Below are 23,149 nucleotides of genomic sequence, written 5' to 3'. Positions count from 1 at the left end.
TTATTTCAGTTTGACGTGGAGCAGACTGAGCGCTTCTGTACCGTCCCCTGGCTTGCAGATGTTTTGAGATGATCTTGATATTCCAGTCCTTAGAGAGTCAGCAGAGAGAGTTGTTTCCACCAGCGGGTGGGAGGTGGCTTCAGCAGTCTCTGTCCCTGCCTCCAACTCTTCATCAGTTATAAACAATTTCGACTCCCTCCACTTGGAGTAGATGTCTTGGCTGCCTCTGGAACTGCTGGAGTCACTGCCAGCCCCCTGTACATTCAGTTCTTCGGTCGACTGTATGAGGTTTTGCACAGACAAAGACTTTCCTAAGTCCATCTGCACCACAGGTTTAACTGAGAGCAAAGGTTCCCCTCCTGCATCCAGGCTTTTCCTCCAGGCCAGCTCCTTGGCGGCAGCCGGCTGGGTGACTTGTCCACTGTCCTTGGAGGCAACAAGGCAAGCGGTGACGTCGGAAACGTTCTCCTGGGTGGTCACAGGAATGATGTGAACTGGCTCAGGCCTGCTGATGTGCTTCATGGATGAGAAAGGTGGTATCTGTAAGGTGGATGGAGCTGCTGGCTTGCTGGCCTGGTTCATTTGGTTTGCTGCACTGCTAACCGCCGCAGGTCCATCGTTTGGCACTTGCGTCGCTTGACTATGCATAGCTGGACCGAAAGCATAGTAAGCCTGAGTGCTGAACTCATTTGGTGTCAGGATGAGCTGCAGGCCACGAGGCAGGTTGGCACTAGCTGATCTGGAGACACAGCCACTGGTTTGTGCAGAGTGAGCCAAGTCCTTGCTGTCTGATGGGCTCTGGTAGTCGGAGGTCTGCTCGCAGTCGAAAGCTGGCATCTGGAGGGAGGCCAACGTTAGCGCCGAGGCAGAGCCCTTCCGCAGGACCTGCTGGTAAATATCTAACAGACAGTCCAGCTTGGACTCAATGGATTGTACCTGCAGGGGGAGAGGAGAGGACAGTCATACAATCACAGAATTGTCAGGGTTGGAAGGGACCTCAAGAGTCATCCAGCTCCAACCACTCTGCCGTGGGCAGGGACACCTCACACTAGAGCAGGTTGCTCACAGCCACATCCAGCCTGGCTGCAAAAACCTCCAGGGATGAGGCTTCCACCACCTCCCTGGGCAGCCTGTGCCAGTGTCTCACCAACCTCATGGGGAACAACTTCTTCCTAATATCCAATCTGAATCTCCCCACTTCTAGTTTTGCTCCATCCCCCCCAGTCCTATCACTCCCTGACACCCTATAAGTCCCTCCCCAGATTTCTTGTAGCTCCCTTCAGATACTGGAAGGCCAGAAGAAGGTCTCCTCAGAACCTTCTCTTCTCCAGACTGAGCAACCCCAACCCTCTCAGTCTGTCCTCATAGGAGAGAAGCTCCAGCCTTCTGCTCATCAATGCCACATGCTTAACTTAAAACACTTGGAACTCAAATAAAGGCAAATCTGGCCAGCAGATCTGGAGAGGTGATTCTGCCTCTCTACTCTGCTCTGGTGAGACCTCACCTGGAGTACTGTGTCCAGCTACGGGTTCCCCAGAACAAGAGGGACATGAACCTGATGGAGCAGGTCCAGAGGAGGCCCACAAAGATGATCAGAGCTGGAGCACCTCTCCTACAAAGATGGGCAGAAAGGATTGGGGCTGTTCAGCTTTGAGAAGAGAAGGCTCTGGGGAGACCTTACAGCTGCATTTCAGTATCTGCAGGGGACCTCCAGGAAGGCTGGGGAGGGACTATTCAGAAAGGCTTGGACAAGGGGCAATGGTTTGAAACTGGAGCAGGGTAGGTTTAGGTTGGACCTAAGGAAGAAGTTCTTCACAATGAGAGTGGTGAAACACCAGAACAGGCTTCCAGGGGATGAGGTTGAGACCCTGTACCTGGAGACATTCAAGATCAGACTGGATGTGTACCCTGAGCAGCCTGATCTAGTTGGAGGTGTCCCTGCTGAATGCAGAGGGGTTGGACAAGATGCCCTTTGAGGGTCCCTTCCAACCCAATGCAATCTGTGAACCCATGACTGCTGAAGGGAAAAATGGAAGAAGGTTGGTATATGCTCCTGGCCACTGCAATACAATGCCAAAAGCCAGGGGAATTTTTCATAACCAAGGTGATAAAAGGGGAAAAAATAGGAACCTGTAATTGCTCCTCACTTCTCTGTACATGGAAGACAGTTAAGGTAATACAATTTCAGCATGCAAATGAAGCAGGTATTAGAAAAAAAACCAAACCCATTTGACCTGTTGAGCCTTGGAAGCTAGCAATGAAATCCACAAAAGGTGTGAGCACCAGAGCAAGGCACAGCAACACAGAGAAGTACACTACCTGCTTCTCCACCTTGACCACACGCCCTAACATGCTGAGGTCATCAGCTGCCTCATTCTCTGCAGGGTTCTTCTCTCTGCTTCTTTTGTCTGCTGTGATCTGTCCTTTCCCAAGAATCTGGTCAACACTGCAAGAGAAATAAGCTGCTGTGATTCCCCCAAACGGTGATGGTCTGGAAGTGTTTGCTTATAGCCAAGAATTAAAAATGAATCACAGACCTACTGACCACAGCCCTTCTAATCCACCCACCAGAGCACATTGCTGGCTCATGGGCAACCTCCCACCCACCAGGACCCCCAGGGCCTTTTCCCCTTCCCTGCTCTCCAGCAGCTCAGTCCCCAACCCATCCTGCTCCATGAAGTTGTTCTTTCCCAGGTGCAAGACTCTGCCCTTGTTGAACAGAGAGGTTCTCCTCCCCCTCTACTCTGCTCTGCTGAGGCCACATCTGGAATCTTGTGTCCAGTTCTGGGCCTCTCAGCTCAAGAAGGACCTCAGGGAACTGCTTGAGAGAGTCCAGCAGAGAGCCCCAAAGCTGCTGAAGGCAGTGGAAGATCTTCCTTAGGAGGAGAGGCTGAGGGAGCTGAGGGCTCTGGAGCTTGGAGAGGAGGAGCCTGAGAGGTGAGCTCCTTGCTGGTGCTAAAGCTGTGCAGGGGGAGTGCCCAGAGGCTGGAGCCAGGCTCTGCTGGGTGATGCCCAATGCCAGCACAAGGGGCAGTGGTGGAAGCTGAGCCATAGGAAGTTCCATGGAAACAGGAGGAAGAATTTTTTGCCTGTGAGGGTGACAGAAGCCTGTTGGAGGCTGCCCAGGGGGGTTGTGGAGTCTCCCTCTCTGCAGATATTCCAACCCCATCTGGCTGTGTTCCTGTGTGAGCTGCTGTAGGTGCCCCTGCTCTGGCAGGGGGGTTGGACTGGATGAGCTTTGGAGCTCCCTTCCAGCCCCTGGCATTCTGTGACTCTGTGACACATCACCAATCATTGACTGACACAACACCAAGTGCTCATGCAGAGCAGGAGCTCTTCTTTCCTTACCGTGACTGGAGACTCTTAATCCTGCAGAGCATGTCCAGGTGACCTGCTGAGTACTGCTCAATGACATCTTTCACATCATATGGGCGAAGGGTTTCCTTAAACTTCCTCTTTGCAACATGGAATTTCATAATTCTTTGGGAAAAGAGCATTGCACAGATTAATCCTCAAGAGCTGTGAAACAATACCACAGAGCACTGGAGCAGGCTGCCCAGACAGGTTGTGGAGTCTCCTCTGCACACATTCAAAACCCACATCCAAAACATCAAGACACTTCACACTAGATCAGGTTGTTCCAACCCCCCTGCCATGGGCAGGGACACCTCACACCACAGCAGGTTGCTCACAGCCACATCCAGCCTGGCTGCAAAAACCTCCAGGGATGAGGCTTCCACCACCTCCCTGGGCAACCTGTGCCAGTGTCTCACCACCCTCATGGGGAACAACTTCTTCCTGACATCCAATCTGAATCTCCCCACTTCTAATTTTGCTCCATCAGGCCAAGGAGCCGAGATCTTTCCTCAGGCTCCTCTTCTGAAGACTAAACACATACAGTTCCAGCAAGTCCCATGCTGGTAGCTTCCAGTTAAAAATTAGATTGCTTGTCAGTGGCACTGGGCTTGAGTTGCCATTCTGATGATAGAAATGACCCTTGGGAAAGGGCTGTTAGGAGCAGTCCCTCTCTTCGACACTTCAGGACTGACCTCCATGCAGTTTTAAATAAGGGCAGGTGCTGCACTTTCCTCTCTTCCATTGCCAGCCACTTCTACAGACTAAAGGCTTTTGGTGTCTTTTGCAAGCCAAAGGCTTCTGAAACTGTGATGTGGAGTCCTTTCCTTTTCTGTTCTTTTAGCTGCCAAATGATGCCAGAATGTTCTGTTCTTAGCAATGTGACAGCACAGACAATCTCTCCTGGAATCCAGCTCTTCATTCAGGTTACAGAGCATAAAAGAGGTAGATGACAAACAAGAAAGGATCATTCTTCTGCTAGGATTCTCTCTGGGTTGGGTGGTCACCATTTTTTTTTTTTCCACTTCATGCTTTTTGGATGAAGTGAAAATACAAAAGTATATTAGAAAAGCAGAGCTGAAGGATGAAGAGCAGATCTGGAGACAACTGAATTCACCACCACTGAGTGATTTTACAAGAGAAAAGGCAGAAGACTATTTTTATTAACAGCCAAGAAAAGCTTCTTAATCAGGATGCACAGAAATCTTCCTTACTGCTTGGCAGCTATAGAGGAGGATTTTGGGCTTATCGAAGTGGTTTGTTTGCAATGCTCAGCAGCCAAAGGAAGGACTGAAAGCATGAGGGCTATGCCAGTGAGCTATGACTATCACTTCTGAGTTAGGGACCAGCTCATGTGATGCCATCTTAATTAACTTCAGCAAGGAACAGGCCCATGTTGCTTATTTATTCAGAGAATCACAGAATTGTCAGGGCTGGAAAGGACCTCAAGGCTCGTCCAGTTCCAACCCCCCTGCCACAGGCAGGGACACCTCACACCACAGCAGGCTGCTCACAGCCGCATCCAGCCTGGCTGCAAAAACCTCCAGGGATGAGGCTTCCACCACCTCCCTGGGCAACCTGTGCCAGTGGTTTGGGTTGGAAGGGAGAGGAGGAGCCTGAGAGGTGAGCTCCTTGCTGGTGCTAAAGCTGTGCAGGGGGAGTGCCCAGAGGCTGGAGCCAGGCTCTGCTGGGTGATGCCCAATGCCAGCACAAGGGGCAGTGGTGGAAGCTGAGCCACAGGAATTTCCATGGGAACAGGAGGAAGAAATTTTTTATCCCCTGTGAGGGTGACAGAACCCTAGAACAGGCTCCCCAGAAAGATAGGTTGGACTGGATGATCTTTGAGGTCTCTTCCAACCAGATGTTTTCTGTGACTCTGTGGTTGAACCTCCATCCCTGGAAGTATTTCAGGGGGCTGGAGTCGTGGTGCTGAGGGGCATGGTTTAGTCTCAGAGTCGGCAGAGTTAGATAACGGTTGGGCTTGATGATCTTAAAGATCTTTTCCCACCGAAGGATCCTGATTCTCCGAGGTCAAACCAAGGCAGAGCACGGCCTGTTGTTCCCGCTCTCACCACAAGAGAGCAAGCGAGGCCCACGGGAAACTGAAGGGAGCCGGCGCCGGCAGTCCGGAGCTGCTGGCACTGACCGAGCAGCTGCAGCTGAACGCAAGGATGGACCCCAAAGAGCAAACCTGGGTAGTCCCTGGGACTTCTGAAAGCATTATTTACACTCTTAAACCGCTGCATGCCGTGGCGTGAGCTGGTATTTTATAGCTCAGACCCACTGTGATAGATGATAACATGGTTGTCACACGTGTGACCATCCTGGGGTGACAATTAGCTATCAAAAGTAGAATCACAGAATGGTTTGGGTTGGAAGGGACCTTTAAACGTCATCTAGTCCAACCCCCTGCAGTTAGCAGGGACATCTGCAACTGGAGCAAGAAGACTGTTTCAGTGATGCATCTAGAGGAGAGAAGGGAGGGGAAAAGGCTTTTGTGCTGCATTACAGTAAGGCTGCAAAAGCTGTGCAGCCTGGAGAAAAGAAGGCTCCAGGGAGACCTTAGAGCAGCCTGCCAGTACCTGAAGGGGACCTTCAAGAAATCTAGGAAGGGACTTTTGTCAAAGGCTTGGAGTGATAGGATGAAAGGGAATGGATTGAAGCTTGAGGAAGGCAGATTGAGACTGGAGATTAGGAAGAAATTCTTTATGGTAAGGGTGGGGAGACACTGGCACAGGTTGCCCAGGGAGGCTGTGGGTGCTTCCTCCCTGGACGTGTTCAAGGTCAGGCTGGATGAGGCCTTGAGCAACCTGGGCTGGTGGGAGGTGTCCCTGCCCATGGCAGGGGGTTGGAACTGGATGATCTTGAAGGTCTCTTCCAACCCAGACCATCCTGTGATTCTGATTAAAGGCTTTTTGTTCATGGCAAAACCAGGACTGGCTGAGCAGGGCTGCACAACCTGCTGTGCACCAAGGCTCAGTGCACTGCTAGCCACAAGCACTTTGGGCACTGCTCTGATCACAGCAGGAGGCTGCAGAGGAGCAGGACTGGTCCCAGCCTGGCCCAAGGCAAGCTGTGGAGCACAGTAGGGTTCACCACCACCCATCTGTTTCCTACTCACTCACCACTGTCTAAATGCACCCAGTGACTTTCCTTCCTTACATCCCTTCTGCCTTAGCTGATCTTCACTGACAGAGTTTGTTGTAAGGGGAGAAGCAGCACAGACGGGCTGTGGAAGACTCAGCCTGAGGGGCTTTGAGAAGAGGCTGATAGCTCTACAGGTTACCTCCCTTGACCTACTGACGACAGCCCTTCTAATCCCCCCCCAGGCTGCCATTGGCCTTCTTGGCCACCAGAGCACATTGCTGGCTCATGGGCAACCTCCCACCCACCAGGACCCCCAGGGCCTTTTCCCCTTCCCTGCTCTCCAGCAGCTCAGTCCCCAGCTTCTCCTGCTCCATGAGTCGTTCTTTCCCAGGTGCAGGACTCTCCCCTTGCCCGTGTTGAATTTCCTTCCATTCTCCCTGCCCAGCTCTCAGCCTGTCTCAGTCTGGCTGACTGGCAGCACAACCCTCCTGTGGCACCACTCCACAGCAGTTTGGTACCATCAGCAATCTTGCTGACACTGCTCTCTGTGCCCTCATCCAGGTCATTGATGAAGATATTGAACAGCTCTGGTCCCAGTGCTGACCCCTGAGGGACTCCACTGGACAAAGGCCTCCAACTAGACTCCATCCCATTGACCTTGTTGAACTTCACTCAATTTCTTCCCTGGCTTCATTAAATTTCTTCAGTCTCCAACTGCTGCTGTATACCAACATGAAAGGAAAAAAAACAACCTCCCCCCACCTTTGCAATTCAAAGCTGCTGCTAAAAACAAACTTCAAAGGAAGGCACAAAGTTTCCATATAGGCAGATCTTATCATCTTGAAATTCTACAGTTACTATATAGTAGTGTCTCAGATACTGCTTCAGATGTGTGCAGAGATGCCAGGGCAGGCAGGTAATGGATACTCTGAATAATCAGAAAGAGGATCAGCTGCCTGAGGGACAGAATTGTCACTCTCTTGATTTGGAGAGACTAAGGTCTAGCATTCAACAGGAGTCTGGAGATGATGGCACACAGCATCACAGGATGTTAGGGGGTTGGAAAGAACCTCTGAAGGTCATTGAGTCCAACCCCCTGCCAGAGCAGAACCAGAGAATCCAGCACAGGTCACACAGGAACACATCCAGACAGGGCTGCAAAGGCTCCACACAAGGAGACTCCACAACCTCTCTGGGCAGCCTGCTCCAGGGCTCTGTCACCCTCTCAGTCAAGAAGTTCCTCCTCCTGTTGAGGTGGAACCTCCTGTGCTGCAGTTTCCATCCATTGCCCCTTGGCCTATCCCAGGCTGCAACTGAGCAGAGCCTGTCCCTGTCCCTCCCTCCTGACCCCCCAGCCCTCAGCTATTGATAGACATTGATCAGATCCCTCTCAGCCTTCTCCTCTCCAGAGCTCCAGGGAGGAGGCATCCACAGCCTCCCTGGGCAACCTGTTCCAGTGTCTCCCCCCTGTCACTGCCAAGAATTTCTTCCTCATCTCCAGTCTCAATCTGCCTTTCTCCAGCTTCAACCCTTCCCTTCTCCTCCTGCCACAAGCAGGCCTTGTCAAAATCTCTCAGATTTATTCATTCAAATATTTTTTGCACTCACCTGATGGCTCTGATGACAGTTTTAAGAGCAGGAGTGAGATCTTCTACTGACACATCACACTGGCAGCCTTTCTCATCATACACATCATCTGTCCCCAGGCTGGTGTCAGCTGCAAAAGACGAGAGCAGGCTCAACAAGCAGCAATTAACTTACAACTCCCTTCCTTAAGTGTTTTCTAAACTGCCTGCCCTGTGGTTCTGGAAAAACCAAGGGACTGCAAATCAAGGAAGACAAGAGCTGCATCAGTTTGTCACTGCTTGTGCCATCAGAGGCCTGGGGAGTCCCCAGTGTGGCTATTAAAAGTTAAGAGAAGGAGCCAGCCCTGATAGGTTCCAAACAAAGGAACAGTTGAGTACCAGAATGTCTGTTCCTGAGGTCTCACTGCTTCCCATTCCATCCTCTGCCTTCAGGGAGAGTCCTGAGCTAGCAGAACACAGATCACAGAATGCCAGGGGTGGGAAGGGACCTCTGGAGATCATCAAGTTCCACTCCCCTGCCAGAGCAGGACATAGAATCTCCCTGTTCCGCTCCTCTGTCACCCTCACAGGGGAAAAATTCTTGCTCCTGTTTGCATGGAACTTCCTATGGCTCAGCTTCCACCACTGCCCCTTGTGCTGGCATTGGGCATCACCCAGCAGAGCCTGGCTCCAGCCTCTGGGCACTCCCCCTGCACATCTTTAGCACCAGCAAGGAGCTCACCTCTCAGGCTCCTCCTCTCCAAGCTCCAGAGCCCTCAGCTCCCTCAGCCTCTCCTCCTAAGGAAGATCTTCCACTGCCTTCAGCAGCTTTGGGGCTCTCTGCTGGACTCTCTCAAGCAGTTCCCTGAGGTCCTACTTGAGCTGAGAGGCCCAGAACTGGACACAAGATTCCAGATGCAGCCTTTTCCCCCTTACATTCACATGGAACCTCCTCTGATCCAGCTTGCCCCCACTGCCCCTCATCTTTGTGTCTGTTCCCAGAGCAAATCCTCCCCATCAGTATCTGAGCATCCTTGGTGCCAGCTCATGCCCAGCCCTGCACACATCTGCTTCTTCATCCTTCCCCAAACCCTTTGTTCATGCCTCCTGATCTCCTTCAGCATGGCTGGGCATGGTCTAAGCAGGCTCCATGAGGAACCTTAGGCAGTAGCTGCTCTGCATGACCCTTGCTACTCTTCCAGGCCTTCCTAGGGTTAGCACTGGCCCTTCCTTCTCTCCAGGAGCCTCCACCATCACCCTTGCAAGTCTCCTGCTCTCAGTGATGGCTGAAGTCTCTCTTAAAGCAGATTCATAGAATGGTTTGGGTTGGAAGGGACTTTCAATATCATCCAGGTCTGCATGGGACAGCAATGTGCCCTGGTGGCCAAGAGAGCCAATGGGGTCCTGGGGTGCAGCAAGCAAAGTGCGGCCAGCAGGGCTAGGGAGGTTCTGCTCCCCCTCTGCCCTGTCCTGCTGAGACCACAGCTGCAATCCTGTGTCCAGTTTGGGGCTCCCCAGGTCAAGAGAGACAGAGAGCTGCTGGAGAGAGTGCAAGGGAGAGGCAGGAGGATGCTTAGGGGACTTGAGCATCTCCCCTGGGAAGAGAGCCTGAGAGCCCTGGGGCTGTTTAGTGTGGAGAAGAGAAGGCTGAGAGGGATCTGATCAATGTCTCTCAAGAGCTGAGGGCTGGGGGTCAAGTGGAGGGGGCCAAGCTCTGCTGGGTGCTGCACAGCAAGAAGCCAAGGAGCACTGGAGACAAAGTGGAACAGAGAAGGTTTCAGCTCAAGAAGAGGAGAAACTTCTTTGGTGTGAGGGTGAGGGAGCCCTGGAGCAGGCTGCCCAGAGAGGTTGTGGAGTCTCCTTCTCTGGAGCCTTTCCAACCCCACCTGGATGCATTGCTGTGTGGCCTGCCCTGGGTGCTGCTGCTCTGGCAGGGGGGTTGGACTGAAGGATCTCTGGAGGTCCCTTCCAACCTCTGATATTCTGTGGCTCTGTGAACTCTTCCCAGCAAACCCCAGTTCTTTATGGTCACCCTAGGTAACTGGGCAGAAGGATGCACGCTGCCCTGAACCACTGCATGCCAGCAATGCCAAAAAGTGAGGCGTTTCTGGCAGCATTTCATAGGGCTCCGTTCCAAAGCTCTGCACAGGGCCTGATTTATTATTTCTATAAATATCATTTGTCCTTTCTTAGAATTGTTTTGTGTGCTTTAATAACATGTTCTGGTGTTGGGAGTATGTGATGCTTGCTTTCCTCACCCTCAGAGCTCCATGCTCTCACTGGCAGTAGCATTTCAAGCAGTTATCTGCTTGCTGAATCTCCTCCTTCTACCCTTGAATTTGGGAACTGGAACAAAAAGGCAAATTGCATCCTAGGCTGCAGCCAGAGGAGTGTGGGCAGCAGGGGAGGAGAGGGGATTCTGCCCCTTGGCTCTGCTCTGCTGAGACCTCACCTGCAATCCTGCCTCCAGCTCTGCTGTCCCCAGCAGAAGAAGGACACAGAGCTGCTGGAGAGAGACCAGAGGAGGCCACAAAGACGATCCAAGGGCTGGAGCAGCTCTGCTGTGAGCACAGGCTGAGGGAGCTGGGGGTGTTCAGCCTGGAGAGGAGAAGGCTCAAAGGGGACATCAGAGCTGCCTGCCAGGACCTGAAGGGCTCCTACAGGAAGGCTGCAGAGAGACTTCTCTTGAGGGTGTCTGAGACAGGCCAAGGGGGAATGGTTTGAAGCTGAGGCAGAGCAGGGTTAGAGTGGAGCTGAGGAAGAAGTTCTTCAGTGCCAAAGTGGTGAGACTCTGGCACAGGCTGCCCAGGGAGGCTGTGGATGTGCTCTCCCTGGGGGTGTTCAAGGCCAGGCTGGATGAGGTCTTGAGCAGCTGAATCAAGCTGAGAGGTGTCCCTGCCCATGGTGGGGAGGTTGGAGGAGATGAGCTCTGAGGTCCCTTCCAGCCTGAGCCATTCCGGGATTCTATGACACCACAGAAGTGCTCCTAAGAGAGTGGTTGGCAGGGTGGTCCCAATGTGGACCCCTGGCCCCAGAAGTGCTTAGGCCTGAAAGAAAGATGCAGACAATGGTTCTAGCAGGGCCTGATGCAGCAGGACTAGGGATGATGGTTTTAAACTAAAAGAGGGGAGTTTGAGGCTAGATCCAAGGAAGAGTTTTGGGGTTGCTGGTTTTTTTTTTTTTTACCATGAGGGTGATGAAACATTGAAGAGGTTGCTCTGAGCAACCTGACCTAGTGGAAGATGTTCCTGCTCACTGCAGGGGGGCTGGACAAGATGACCTTTAAAAACATAAAATCATTCTATGATTCCGTTATTCTGCTCTGGCTGTGTGGGAGGCAGAGAGGGCTCTTCATGTGGGTGACCTAAATCATTCTGCTGAGGCTGAATACTTCCCATTTAGACATGGCCAAAGCTAAGCAGGTGCCTGAAGTTGATGATCTGTACCTGACTCTCAATAATTGCTGTTACAGCACAAGGATTTAGTCTATGTCCTCTGAAAAAAAATGGAGAGGGAATGATAGAATTGTCAGGGCTGGAAGAGACCTCAAGGATCATCCAGTTCCAATGGAGATCAGATCATTGTATCCAGGTGATGTAAAAAAACTTTTCACCAATCCCATTGCCACTTTGGCCAGACCTGAGCTGTGTCAGAAATGCTTCCACCAAGAAAATGCTGTTAGGGAAATTCTTTATGATATTAGAACCATAGAATTGTCAGGGTTGGAAGGGACCTCAAGGACCACCCAGGCCCAGCCCCCTGCCATGGGCAGGGACACCTCACACCACAGCAGGTTGCTCACAGCCACATCCAGCCTGGCTGCAAAAACCTCCAGGGATGAGGCTCCCACCACCTCCCTGGGCAACCTCTGCCAGTCTCTCACCACCCTCATGGGGAACAACTTCTTCCTAACATCCAATCTCAATCTCCCCACTTCCAGTTTTGCTCCATCCCCCCCAGTCCTATCACTGCCTGACACCCTCAAAAGTCCCTCCCCAGCTTTCTTGGAGCCCCCTTCAGATCCTGGAAGGCCACAAGAAGGTCTCCTGGGAGCCTTCTCCTCTCCAGACTGCACAACCCCAACTCTCTCAGTCTGTCTCCAGAGCAGAGCAGCTCCAGCCCTCTGCTCATCCTCATGGCCCTCCTCTGGACACCTTCCAGCACCTCCAGATCCTTTCTGGAACAGAGGCTCCAGAACTGGACACAGAGCTCCAGGTGTGGTCTCAGCAGAGTGGAGCAGAGGGGGAGAATCCCCTCCCTGGCCCTGCTGGCCACACTTCTCCCATCTGCATTTCAGAGCTTTTTCACCACTGTCATACTGCACAGTATTTTTCACTACATCTCACTTATTCCCCCCCCCCCTTCAAAAATCATTCTAAGCACAAAACAACCTTCATGGTTTACCTTCATACCATTCAAGGAATTTCCCTTTATCAAATTAAAGGTGTCTCAGGCCAGTGCTTTGGTTATTATTTGTTTCCATGAAACTTCTCACCTCTTCCAAGCTCACATCATCCTCCTGCTTGGTGAACCATGACAACAAATTCCCTTCTCTCCCCCTCACATTGATTTTCTCTCTAATTTTCCTTTGCTTTAGACCAGCAACAAGTTGAGTGAGGAATTCACTCAATCAAGCTCACAGGATGTCAGGGGTTGGAAGGGACCTCTGGAGAGCTTCCAGTCCAACCCCCCTGCCAGAGCAGGACCAGAGAATCCAGCACAGGTCACACAGGAACACATCCAGACAGGGCTGCAAAGGCTCCACACAAGGAGACTCCACAACCTCTCTGGGCAGCCTGCTCCAGGGCTCTGGGACCCTCCCAGTCAAGAAGTTCCTCCTCCTGTTGAGGTGGAACCTCCTGTGCTGCAGTTTCCATCCATTGCCCCTTGGCCTATCCCAGGCTGCAACTGAGCAGAGCCTGTCCCTGTCCCCTCCCTCCTGACCCCCAGCCCTCAGCTATTGAGAGACATTGATCAGATCCCTCTCAGCCTTCTCCTCTCCAGACTAAGCACCCCCAGGGCTCTCAGCCTCTCCTCCCCAGGCAGTGCTCCAGTCCCTTCAGCATCCTTGGAGCCCTCCCTTGGACTCTCTCCAGCAGATCCCTGTCCCTCGTGAACTGGGGAGCCCAGGTGAGGTCTCAGCAGGGCAGAGCAGAAGGGGAGGAGAACCTCCCTGGCTCTGCTGGACACACTTCTCCTAGTGCCCCCCAGGACCCCATTGGCCTTTTTGGCCACCAGGGCACATAAATCACATTAATCATTTTATTGTGCTTGCCTGCTTAGCTCCAAAGGAAAAAAAATGGGGGGGGGGAAAGCCAACACTAATTGAGATGCAACTTAATCACAAACATAATGATAAGAACACCCAAAACTCCCCCAGAGAGGGGAAGGCAGCAGCATGTGTTTACATGTGGGCCAGAAGAGAGGCCAGGAAAAGGAGACCCAAGGGAATGAACCATGATTTATTTCCTTGATCCCTGGGGAAAAAAAACAGCAAACAAGCCACTAGAATTCTGATCTTGACAGAAGGGAGGAGGCAGGACAAGGAAACTTCCATGATGTGCTCTTCACTCTAGAAGAACCAAAGTCTTTTCTCTAGAGACATCCAAGCCCCAGGTGGATGTGTTCCTGGCTGACGTGCCCTAGGTGACCCTGCTCTGGCAGAGGGATTGGACTGGATGACCTCTGGAGGTCGCTTCCAACACCTAACTTTCCATCATTCAATGAATGTCTGTCTAGAAAACGGCACAAAAATCCCTGGTAGTACACAAGAGCATTCCAATGGCAGAGTTAAGGGAGAGGGAGTGAGGATGACAACATCTGAGACCATGGTTTACAGGGAGGTCTTAGGAATTGTTCCCTGGAGGGGTTCCAAGGCTGGGTTGGACAGGGCTTTGAGCAATCTGGGCTAGCAGAAAGATAAGAGGAGCAGTGTTGAAGGAGGGAATGGACTGAAGCTTGAAGAGGGCAGATTTAGGGGAGATTAGGAAGAAATTCTTGAGAGTGAGGGTGGTGAGACACTGGCACAGGTTGCCCAGGGAGGTGGTGGAAGCCTCACCCCTGGAGGTTTTTGCAGCCAGGCTGGATGTGGCTGTGAGCAACCTGCTCTGGTGTGAGGTGTCTCTGCCCATGGCAGGGGGGTTGGAACTGGATGATCTTGAAGGTCCCTTCCAACCCTGACAATTCTGTGATTATATGATTCCAGTATAAAAGAATTTCCCTAACAGCATTTTCTAGGTGGAAGCATTTCTAACAAAGCTCAGGTCTGGCCAAAGTGGAAGATGGGATTTGTGGAAAGCTTTTTGACATATTCAGGCTATAATTATCTAATCTCCCTTCTTGGTAAGGTCAGACACCTTCTTTAGCTCAGTTATCACATACTGCAGGCAAGCTCCACAGAGGTACAATTCTAGCTCCCAGCACTCCCTCCTAACAAGTCTCTATTTTATCTTCAGTTGTTCTTTAACCTCTCATAATTTTCCTGCACTGGCAATATTTCAGGGACCAGCTCCCATTGCTTAATTAAAAAAAGGAGTTAATTTTTTTTTTCTGAGTGATGACACAGGGGGAGCAGGAGACTTCCTAAAAACAACTCATTAGCTGCACCATAATTGTGTAGTTAAAAAGGCTGAGCTTGTGATAAATAGTGGGGACATGAGGCAGCAAGTTCTGATGGGTCTGTGAGAAACATGAGAGACAAATGCCAGGATGCAGTGAGCATACAGCTTGTGGTATTCCTTAGATGCACATCTCTGTTGTTTGATAGACACACTCACAGAATGGTCCAGGCCAGAAAGGACCTCCACAGCTCATCCAGTCCAACCCCTCTGCACTCAGCAGGGACATCCCCAACTAGAGCAGCTTGCCCACAGCCCTCTCCAGCCTCACCTGCAAGATCTCCAGGGATGGAGCCTCAACCACCTCCCTGGGCAACCTGTGCCAGTGTTCCACCACCCTCCTGCTGCACAACTTCTTCCTCACATCCAATCCCAAGCTGCTCTGCTCTCCTTTGAAGCCATTGTCCCTGCTCCTGTCCCTGCAGCCCTTTGCAAACAGTCTCTCTGCAGCCTTCTTGGAGCCCCTTCAGGTCCTGGCAGGCTGCTCTTAGGTGTCCCTGCAGCCTTCTCTTCTCCAGGCTGAACACCCCCAGCTCCCTCAGCCTGTCCTCCTAGCAGAGCTGCTCCAAGCTCCTGAGCATTTTCCTGGCCTCCTCTGGCCCCTCTCCATCAGCTCCATGTCCTTCCTGTGCTGAGGGCTCCAGAGCTGCACACAGCACTGCAGGGGAGGTCTGAGCAAAGTGTCAGAATCACCTCTCTGGCTCTGCTGGCAATGCTGCTTTGGATGCAGCCCAGGCTGCCCTTGGTCTTCTGTGCTGCAAGCTCACACTGCCTGCTCCTGGCCAGCTTCTCCCCCACCAGCACCCCCAAGTCCTTTTCCTCAGGATAAATGTTTAGGGAGGGTGCAAGGAATCAAATATTCCCTCAAAGAATTCTTTTTGATTAAACAGATGAAATATGTTTGTATTATCCTAGAATGGTCTGAGTTGGAAGGGACCTCCAAAGGTCATCGAGTCCAACTCCCAAAGCTTTAAGTTAACTCAGCCTTTCCTAACAGAAACAAAAATAATTTCACTCACTTCATCAAGAGAAACCATTCCATGAAGCAGCATACCATGGAGCAGAAGCAGAAACACAACCAGAACTAAAGCCCCAGGCTGACCTTAAATAGCATCTCAGGACCACGGGCAGGGAGGCAGGTGTGGGGGAAAACAGAAGGGGCTGATCTAGGTCATTAAGGCAATTAGCAGCCTCAAGAACCTCACTTGATGCAGCACAGAATAAGAGATTGGTTCAGATTGGAAAAGCTCCTCAGGATCCCCAAGCCCAACCATTAACCCTACTCTACAAGGGGCACCCCTAAACCACAGCCCCAAGCACCACAGCCAAACCACCTTCAAACACAGCCAGCCTTGGGCACTCCACCACCTCCCTGCCCAGCACATTCCAAGCCCTGACCACTCTGCTGCCTAAGGGCCACTCTAAACCTCCCCAGGGGCAGCTTGAGGCTCTGCCCTCTTCTTCTCTCACTAATCACCTGGCAGAAGAGACCAGCACCAACCTCTCCACAACCTCCTTGCAGGGAGCTGCAGACAGCCAGGAGGTCTCCCCTCAGCCTCCTCTCTTTCACACTAACCATCTCGAGCTCCTTCAGCCTCTCTCCATCAGATCTATTCTCACATTCTCATGGTTATCAGAATAAAAAGCTGGAAGAGATTGTGGACAAATTTCTCTCCCTTCTTGGAGCTCAAAGCTGAAAGGAGGTTTGCGGAGAACCTTGTTGCCCTCCGCAGCTATGTGTGTTTGGCCAATATTCAATACCCTCCCGTGCTGAACACTTTGGATGTTATATTCAAGCAGCCAGGCAGTGCCCCTAGGGTACAGCAAAGGCTGTCAGTAACTCAGGCAGGGGCTTGGGAGCAGGGCATGGTAGGAAAGAGGCATCACAGAACACTTTTGTACCTCACTGAGAACTGCCTGGAGAACAAATCTTATTATCTTATCCCCATCCCTGGAGGTATTTAAGAGGCATGTAGATGTGGTACTGATTGACTGGCACTTGGCTGTGCCAAGTTCGTGGTTGGACTCAATGACCTTCAGGGTCTTCTCCAACCTAAACGATTTTATGACTTTACAGTCACTTTGGGACATGTTTTGGTGGCCATGGTAGGCTTGGGTTGATCACAGAATCAACTGATTGGAAGAGACCTCCAAGAACATCAAGTCCAACCAATCACCCAACCCTATCTAATCAACCAGACCATGACACCAAATGCCTCAGCCAGGCTTTTCCTAAACATCTCCAGGGACATTGACCCCGCCACCTCCCTGGGCAACACATTCCAATGGCCAATCTCTCTTTCTGGGAAGAATTTCTTTCTAAGACCAAGCCTAAACTTCCCCCTCCACAGCTTCGGACTGTGTCCTCTTGTTTTGTCACTGCGTGCCTGGGAGAAGAGACCAACCTCCTCCTGGCTACAGCCTCCCTTCAGGTAGTTGTAGACAGCAATGAGGTCTCCCCATAGCCTCCTCTTCTCCAGGCTAAACACCCCCAGCTCCCTCAGCCTCTCCTCACAGGGCTGTGCTCCAGTCCCCTCCCCAGCCTTGTTGCCCTTCTCTGGACATGTTCCAGCATCTCAATATCTTTCTTGAATGGAGTGGCCCAGAACTGGCCAGAGCACTGGAGGTGTAGCCTGAGCAGTGCCAAGCTCAGGTCTATTCCCAACCCTGACGCTCCTACGATTCTGCTCTCCACAGCCGGGTGAGGCTGGCAGACAGGAGCAGGGGCGGGCGGCGCGCAGCGGCCGGGGGAGACGCATGGGAGGCTCCTACCGTCGAGCACAGGCTTGGGCTGGGAGCTCTTGAGGCGCAGCGAGGGCCTGAAGCGAGTGCGGTCGTTAAAGCTCCAACTCTTCTGCACCTTGGTGGGGCTGCCCTCGGGGGCGGCGTCGGCGCTGGGGGAGCGGCGATCCCCCACCGAAGACTGCCTGCTCTTGATGCTCTGGCCCCGCGGGCTGGCCATCCGGACACGCTCCTTAAAGCTCAGCTTCTGACTGTCAGAAGGAAAAAGGTGCTTTTATTTCATGCTTACTGCGCTCTATTTTATTTTATTTTATTTTATTTTATTTTATTTTATTTTATTTTATTTTATTTTATTTTATTTTATTTATTTTCACTTAATTTTGTTTAGGTTTTTTTTTGTTTCATTTTATTTTGTTTTGTTTTGTTTCATTTTATTTTATTTTATTTTTATTTTATTTTTTTTATTTAATTTCAATTTTAATTTTATTTTGTTTTTTATTTAATTTGCTTCATTTTATTTTGTTTTGTTTCATTTAATTTCATTTTGTTTCATTTTATTTTGTTTCATTTTGTTTTATTTTTTGTTGTTTAATTTTATTTTTTCATTTTATTTTGTTTTTTTTTTTACTTTATTTTGTTTAATTTAATTTTGTTTTGTTTCATTTCATTTAGTTTCATTTAATTTCTTTTTTGTTTGTTTGTTTGGTTTATTTTATTTATTTTGTTTTGTTTCATTTCATTTCATTTTAGTTAGTTAGTTATTTTTAAATTTTTTTTTCCCTATCATCCAATAACCAAAATTGATTTCTAATCTCACTCCATAGCAGGGAGATGTTTCCCTGTGCACTTTTACCTTCGTCGAATGTATTTCCTGTGGGAATGAAACTGGTTTTGATGCAAATTGTTTTTGGATAAAGGCATTATCAGTGGCAGTCTGCCTTACACTACAGGAAAAGGAAAGGAAGGAAGACAAAGGAAACAAAGGAATACAAAGGAAATGAAGTTCAATAGAGAGAAATTTCACTCAGTGATGGTAGATTAATCTCCAAGATTTCTTTCCCCCATTTCCTTGCATTTTAAATAGGTTTATTTCCACCTTAACCAGTCCAGCTCAGCGCATTCTGGGCAGCCTGGTCTAGTTGGGGGTGTCCCTGCTGACTGCAGGGAGGTCAGACTGGATGACCTTTGGAGGTCCCTTCTGGCCCAGAACATTCTATGACTCTATGATTCTGTGTATCTATGACTCTAAGAGTCTATGCCTCTCTGACTATGATTCTTATGACACTATGATTCTTATGACACTATGATTCTATGACCCTTTGACTCTCTGAGTCTCTTACTCTATGACTGACTCTCTGACTCTCTGGCTCTGATTCCATGATTCTATGCCTCTATGATTCTATGATTCCATCATTCTATGACTGAGTCTCTGACTCTATGACTGACTCTCTAACTCTGATTCCATGATTCTATGCCTCTATGATTCTATGATTCCATCATTCTATGACTGAGTCTCTGACTCTGTGACTGACTCTCTAACTCTGATTCCATGATTCTATGCCTTTATGATTCCATGATTCTATGCCTCTATGATTCTATGACTCTCTGGCTCTCTATGATTCTATGACTCTATAATTCTATGACTCTATGATTCTATGACTCTATGACCCTTTGACTCTCTGAGTCTCTTACTCTATGACTCTATAACTGACTCTAAGACTGACTCTCTGACTCTCTGGCTCTGATTCCATGATTCTATGCCTCTATGATTCCATGACTCTCTGACTCTCTATGATTCTATGACTCTATCATCACCGCATGCCACGGGGCACAGTTTCTTTGGGGCTGTGAGCAGGCAACCCCACTGTTAGTAGATCCATGCTCTTTCCAAGGGGTGGCACTTCCAACACTCCATAGCCATCGTTAGTCACCACTCACACCCAGAACTCCTTGCTACAGGCACTTGGGCAAGACCAACTCAAAGCTAAGGGAACATCCAAGAAACAGCCCTGGTGAGCATGGATGGAAATGCAGTGACAGGCTGTGTGTTACGGCTTGGGGTTGGTGCTTTAGCCAGCTTATAACCAGAACAGGAACTTTCTGGGCACCTTTGAGTCAAAAGGTAAATGAAGTAGGGGATTGGATACAGAAGAATAATGTAGATTAGTCCATTGGTTTGCTGACTGGGATATAGTTTGCTGCACGAACTGTTCTGGCTCCTTTTGGCTTCTTCTCTTTGCAGGCTTACTCCCTTCTCCCTCTCCTGACCTTCTGCTGGCTCAGTATTGTGTCCCTGAAGGTACTTGGAAGGGAAGTTGGAAGAGGCTGCGAGCAGCCCTCTGGGCTGTCCAGGGCGGGTGTAGTTCTCTACAAGGCCATCCTTGTATTTTTTTTTTTTTCTGAACTGTAAATATATGTAACTATATTTTGTACATATTCCTTGTGTTTTATACTTCTAGATTTTTAGCTTACCCTTTTGTAAACACAACTTTCAGTTTTGTGCTTCCCAGTTCTGAGTTTGTTTTGTTGTTGTTGGGGGTTTTGTTTTGTTTTGTTTTTTTTTTTTGAGAATTTACTCTGGGGATAAATTCCAATCAGCTGGGAATAATCTCAACCCTCCACATGGAGGCTAAGCTGGGAGCTGACTACTTGCAGGTGCCACTGGTCAGGTGTTCTGGACAGATCCAAGCTGGTGGCCTTGTGGTCTTCTAGCTGGCCAATTGTAAGCTAATGCTTTTCCCTTACAACTGTCTCCTCCAGTCAGCAGAATGTGGGATATTTCCACTTCATATTTCCCAGTGCTTAAATTACCTTTGTTCATCTTCCAGCACATCTGATGTGCAGCACCATGACTATCTGCCTATGCTTCTTCCTTATTTAGCATTTTGACCTCTAGAAGGAGGTACAAAGTTGGGGAGGAGGAAAAGGGGAGAAGGCAGAGGAGGTTCCATGTAAACATAAGGAAAAAAATTCTTCACTTTGAGGGTGGCAGAGCACTGGAAAACGCTGCTAAGAGAGGTGGTGGAGTCTCCTTCTCTGGAGGCATTCAAAACCTGCCTGGACATGTTCCTGTATGATTCACTCTAGGTGGTCCTGCTCTGGCAGGGCCATTGGACTAGATGATCTTCAGATGTCCCTTCTCAACTCTGTGAAGCAGAAAGGAAGTCTGACAATGTAGTTTGGAGACCTTGTTTCATCTCCAAGGCTAAGTTCAATCCCCTGTACAAGGGAATGGTCTCCTTGATCAGTGCTCCTGCACCAGCATAGTGAGAGATGGTGGGAGCAATGCAGCAGCTGCTCATGGTATGATGTTATCTGGTCTCCTGCTGCCCTGGCATAAGCTTTGGGGGTGCCTTCAAAACCTCTGTAGCAAAAAAATGTCTATCCTGCAAATTAGGTAAGTTAAGAGACTTTCTAGTACCCTTGAAATCTTTGCATTCAGCTTCAGCATGGCCACAAGATGTTTTCAACAGAAATTAATTCTGCACATTCACAGAATGGTTTGGATTGGAAGGGACCTTGAAGATCATCTAGATCCACCCCTGCTGCCATGGGCAGGGACACCTCCCACCAGCCCAGGCTGCTCAAGGTCTCATCCAATCTGGCCTTGAACACCTCCAGGGAGGAGGCATCCACAGCCTCCCTGGGCAACCTGTTCCAGTGCCTCCCCACCCTCACCGGAAAGAATTTCTTCCTCATCTCCAGTCTAAAACTACCCTCCTCAAACTTCAACTAATTAATTAACTAATTAATTAAGGAATGACAACACAGACTATGTGGTGATTGTGTGTTTGAGCTGCTGCAGTCTGAGAAGACAGTGCTGTTATCTCACTGCATGCAATGGGAAGGAGTTCCAAGGGCCTGTGGCTGTGAAATGTGCAGACAATCAATCAGCTGTCCTGGTCCATGCACAGCACAGCACCACACAGCATCTCATCCTGAATACAAACATCACTGAGAGCAGTGAGGATGCAGTTTGTAGCAGGCAAAGTACATGCTGGGAAGCTCATCAAGAGATGATTTTCACCAATGCTAAAAAAAAAAGAATGAGCCCATCAGTAGAGATTATTAGAGAAATCCCTTTCTGTAGGGCATGGGGAATGAATACCACAATTGCTGAATGGAATCCCCTTCCTCCCTTGCCCAAAGTAGCAATTGTTGAAATAAACACATCCTGGTGCTGGAAGTGTTTTCTATTTCCCTTGCAAATTGTTACCTAGACCTGCAGTACTCTGCCTGATGCATATGCAACACAAAGGAGCCACAGACTCTACTTACTGGAAAGAAAAGGCAGTTCTAAAAGTTCATCTTCAATTCAAATTATATTTCAAGCTTGAAATGTGTGTTTCAGCTCAGGAATCTTTTGCATCTGGCTGTCTGGCAGAAAGGGAGCTGGGGGTGCTGATGGACAAGCAGCTGAAGAGGAGGCAGCAGTATGCCCAGGTGGCCAAGAAAGCCAAAGGCATCCTGGCTGGGATCAGCAATGCTGTGTCCAGCAGGAGCAGGGAGGGGATTGTCCCCTGGGACTCAGCTCTGGGGAGGCCACACCTGGAGTGTTGTGTCCAGTTTGGGGCACCTGAATGCAAGAGAGATGTGGAGGTGCTGGAGCCAGGGCAGAGGAGGGCAAGGAAGCTGGGAAGGGTCTGGAGAAGAAATGTGCTGGAGAGAGACTGAAGGAGCTGGGGCTGGTTAGTGTGAAAGAGAGGAGGCTGAGGGGAGACCTCCTGGCTGCCTGCAGCTCCCTGCAAGGAGGTTGTGGAGAGGTTGGTGCTGGTTTCTTCTCCCAGGTCATTAGTGACAGAATGACAGGTTGCCCAGGAAGGTGGTTGAGGCTCCATCCCTGTACATCTTCAAGGTGAGGCTGGACAGGACTCTGGGCAACCTGCTCTAGTTGGGAATGTCCCAGCTGAGTGCAGAAGGGTTGGACTGGACCGGTTGGAGGTTCCTTCTGGCCTGGACCATTCTGTGATTCTAACTTCAGTCATTCTGCACTCTTTTAGATGAGTGTCTGTCCATCACTTCCTGTCCCTCATGATTTAGCCCAGTCTGGGATCTCACTACAGAATGGTTTAGGTTGGAAGGGACCTTAGAGATCATCTGCTCCAACCTCCCTGCTATGGCCAGGGACACCTCTTAAGCAGACTTGGTGACTAAAGCACACCTCAGGGTTTGCTTTCTTGTACAACCTTTCTTGGCAGTGGCAACATCTTTGGACCTGCTGCTTCTCTGCTCTTGCAGGAGGCAAGCTGTGGGATGGATTCACACTGAGAACATTGGGGCTTTGAAGCACCTTTCAAGTGGAGATCAATCACAGCTGGTACCTGTAGGAAACAAGCTCTTGACGCTTCTCTATTTGCTTGCCCTCTGGAAGGTCAGTGGTAGGATCTTACCACTCATTGCTCCTCTCAGTACATGCAGGAGTGGTTCACTTCCTAGTTCTTATTTCTTCTTTTTATGTCTTTTCCACCTTTGACTGAAGAAGGAACAGAAGTTCAGGGACACTAGAGGTCACTGGAGCTTCACTGCATAAGGAAGGAATCGTGTGCTGGACTGGGCTTGGTGAGGTTTTGTTTAAACTGATAAATGCCTACAAACCTTTGCTTTTCTCTCCCAGACTCACAGCTCTGGCTGTCTCCCACTGACCATCTGACTTTTTGGTCAGATCAGCATCCCTTTGCCTCCCAGTCCCACTCCCCTGTTTTCCTGCCTACCTTCCCATCTTTCTGGTCAAGTTTATCTTCTGCCCTACTACAGCCTGAGATTGACACAGAGTCACAGAAACAT

The 23,149-nt window shown here is 50.0% G+C and overlaps 1 protein-coding gene across 5 annotated transcripts in view; it reads right to left on the bottom strand.

The window, feature by feature from the left end:
- Window positions 1-23,149, bottom strand: part of KCNQ5 (potassium voltage-gated channel subfamily Q member 5) — a 272,790-nt gene continuing 249,641 nt past the window's right edge. For 4 of the 5 annotated variants that reach the window (XM_054393509.1, XM_054393477.1, XM_054393485.1 and 1 more), the window contains 5 exons: window positions 17,396-17,616; window positions 8,050-8,158; window positions 3,349-3,480; window positions 2,320-2,446; window positions 1-936 (listed from right to left, as the gene is read on the bottom strand). In XM_054393509.1, coding sequence (XP_054249484.1) covers window positions 1-936; window positions 2,320-2,446; window positions 3,349-3,480; window positions 8,050-8,158; window positions 17,396-17,616 — 1,525 coding nt within the window. The remainder of the gene's footprint in view (window positions 937-2,319; window positions 2,447-3,348; window positions 3,481-8,049; window positions 8,159-17,395; window positions 17,617-23,149) is intronic. The other variant, XM_054393501.1, reaches the window with a different exon arrangement.

This window comes from Indicator indicator, chromosome 2, assembly GCF_027791375.1.
Source record: "Indicator indicator isolate 239-I01 chromosome 2, UM_Iind_1.1, whole genome shotgun sequence".
Lineage (NCBI taxonomy): Eukaryota > Metazoa > Chordata > Aves > Piciformes > Indicatoridae > Indicator > Indicator indicator.
Note: the sequence above shows the minus strand (reverse complement) of the source record. Positions and strands in the feature narration are given on the sequence as shown.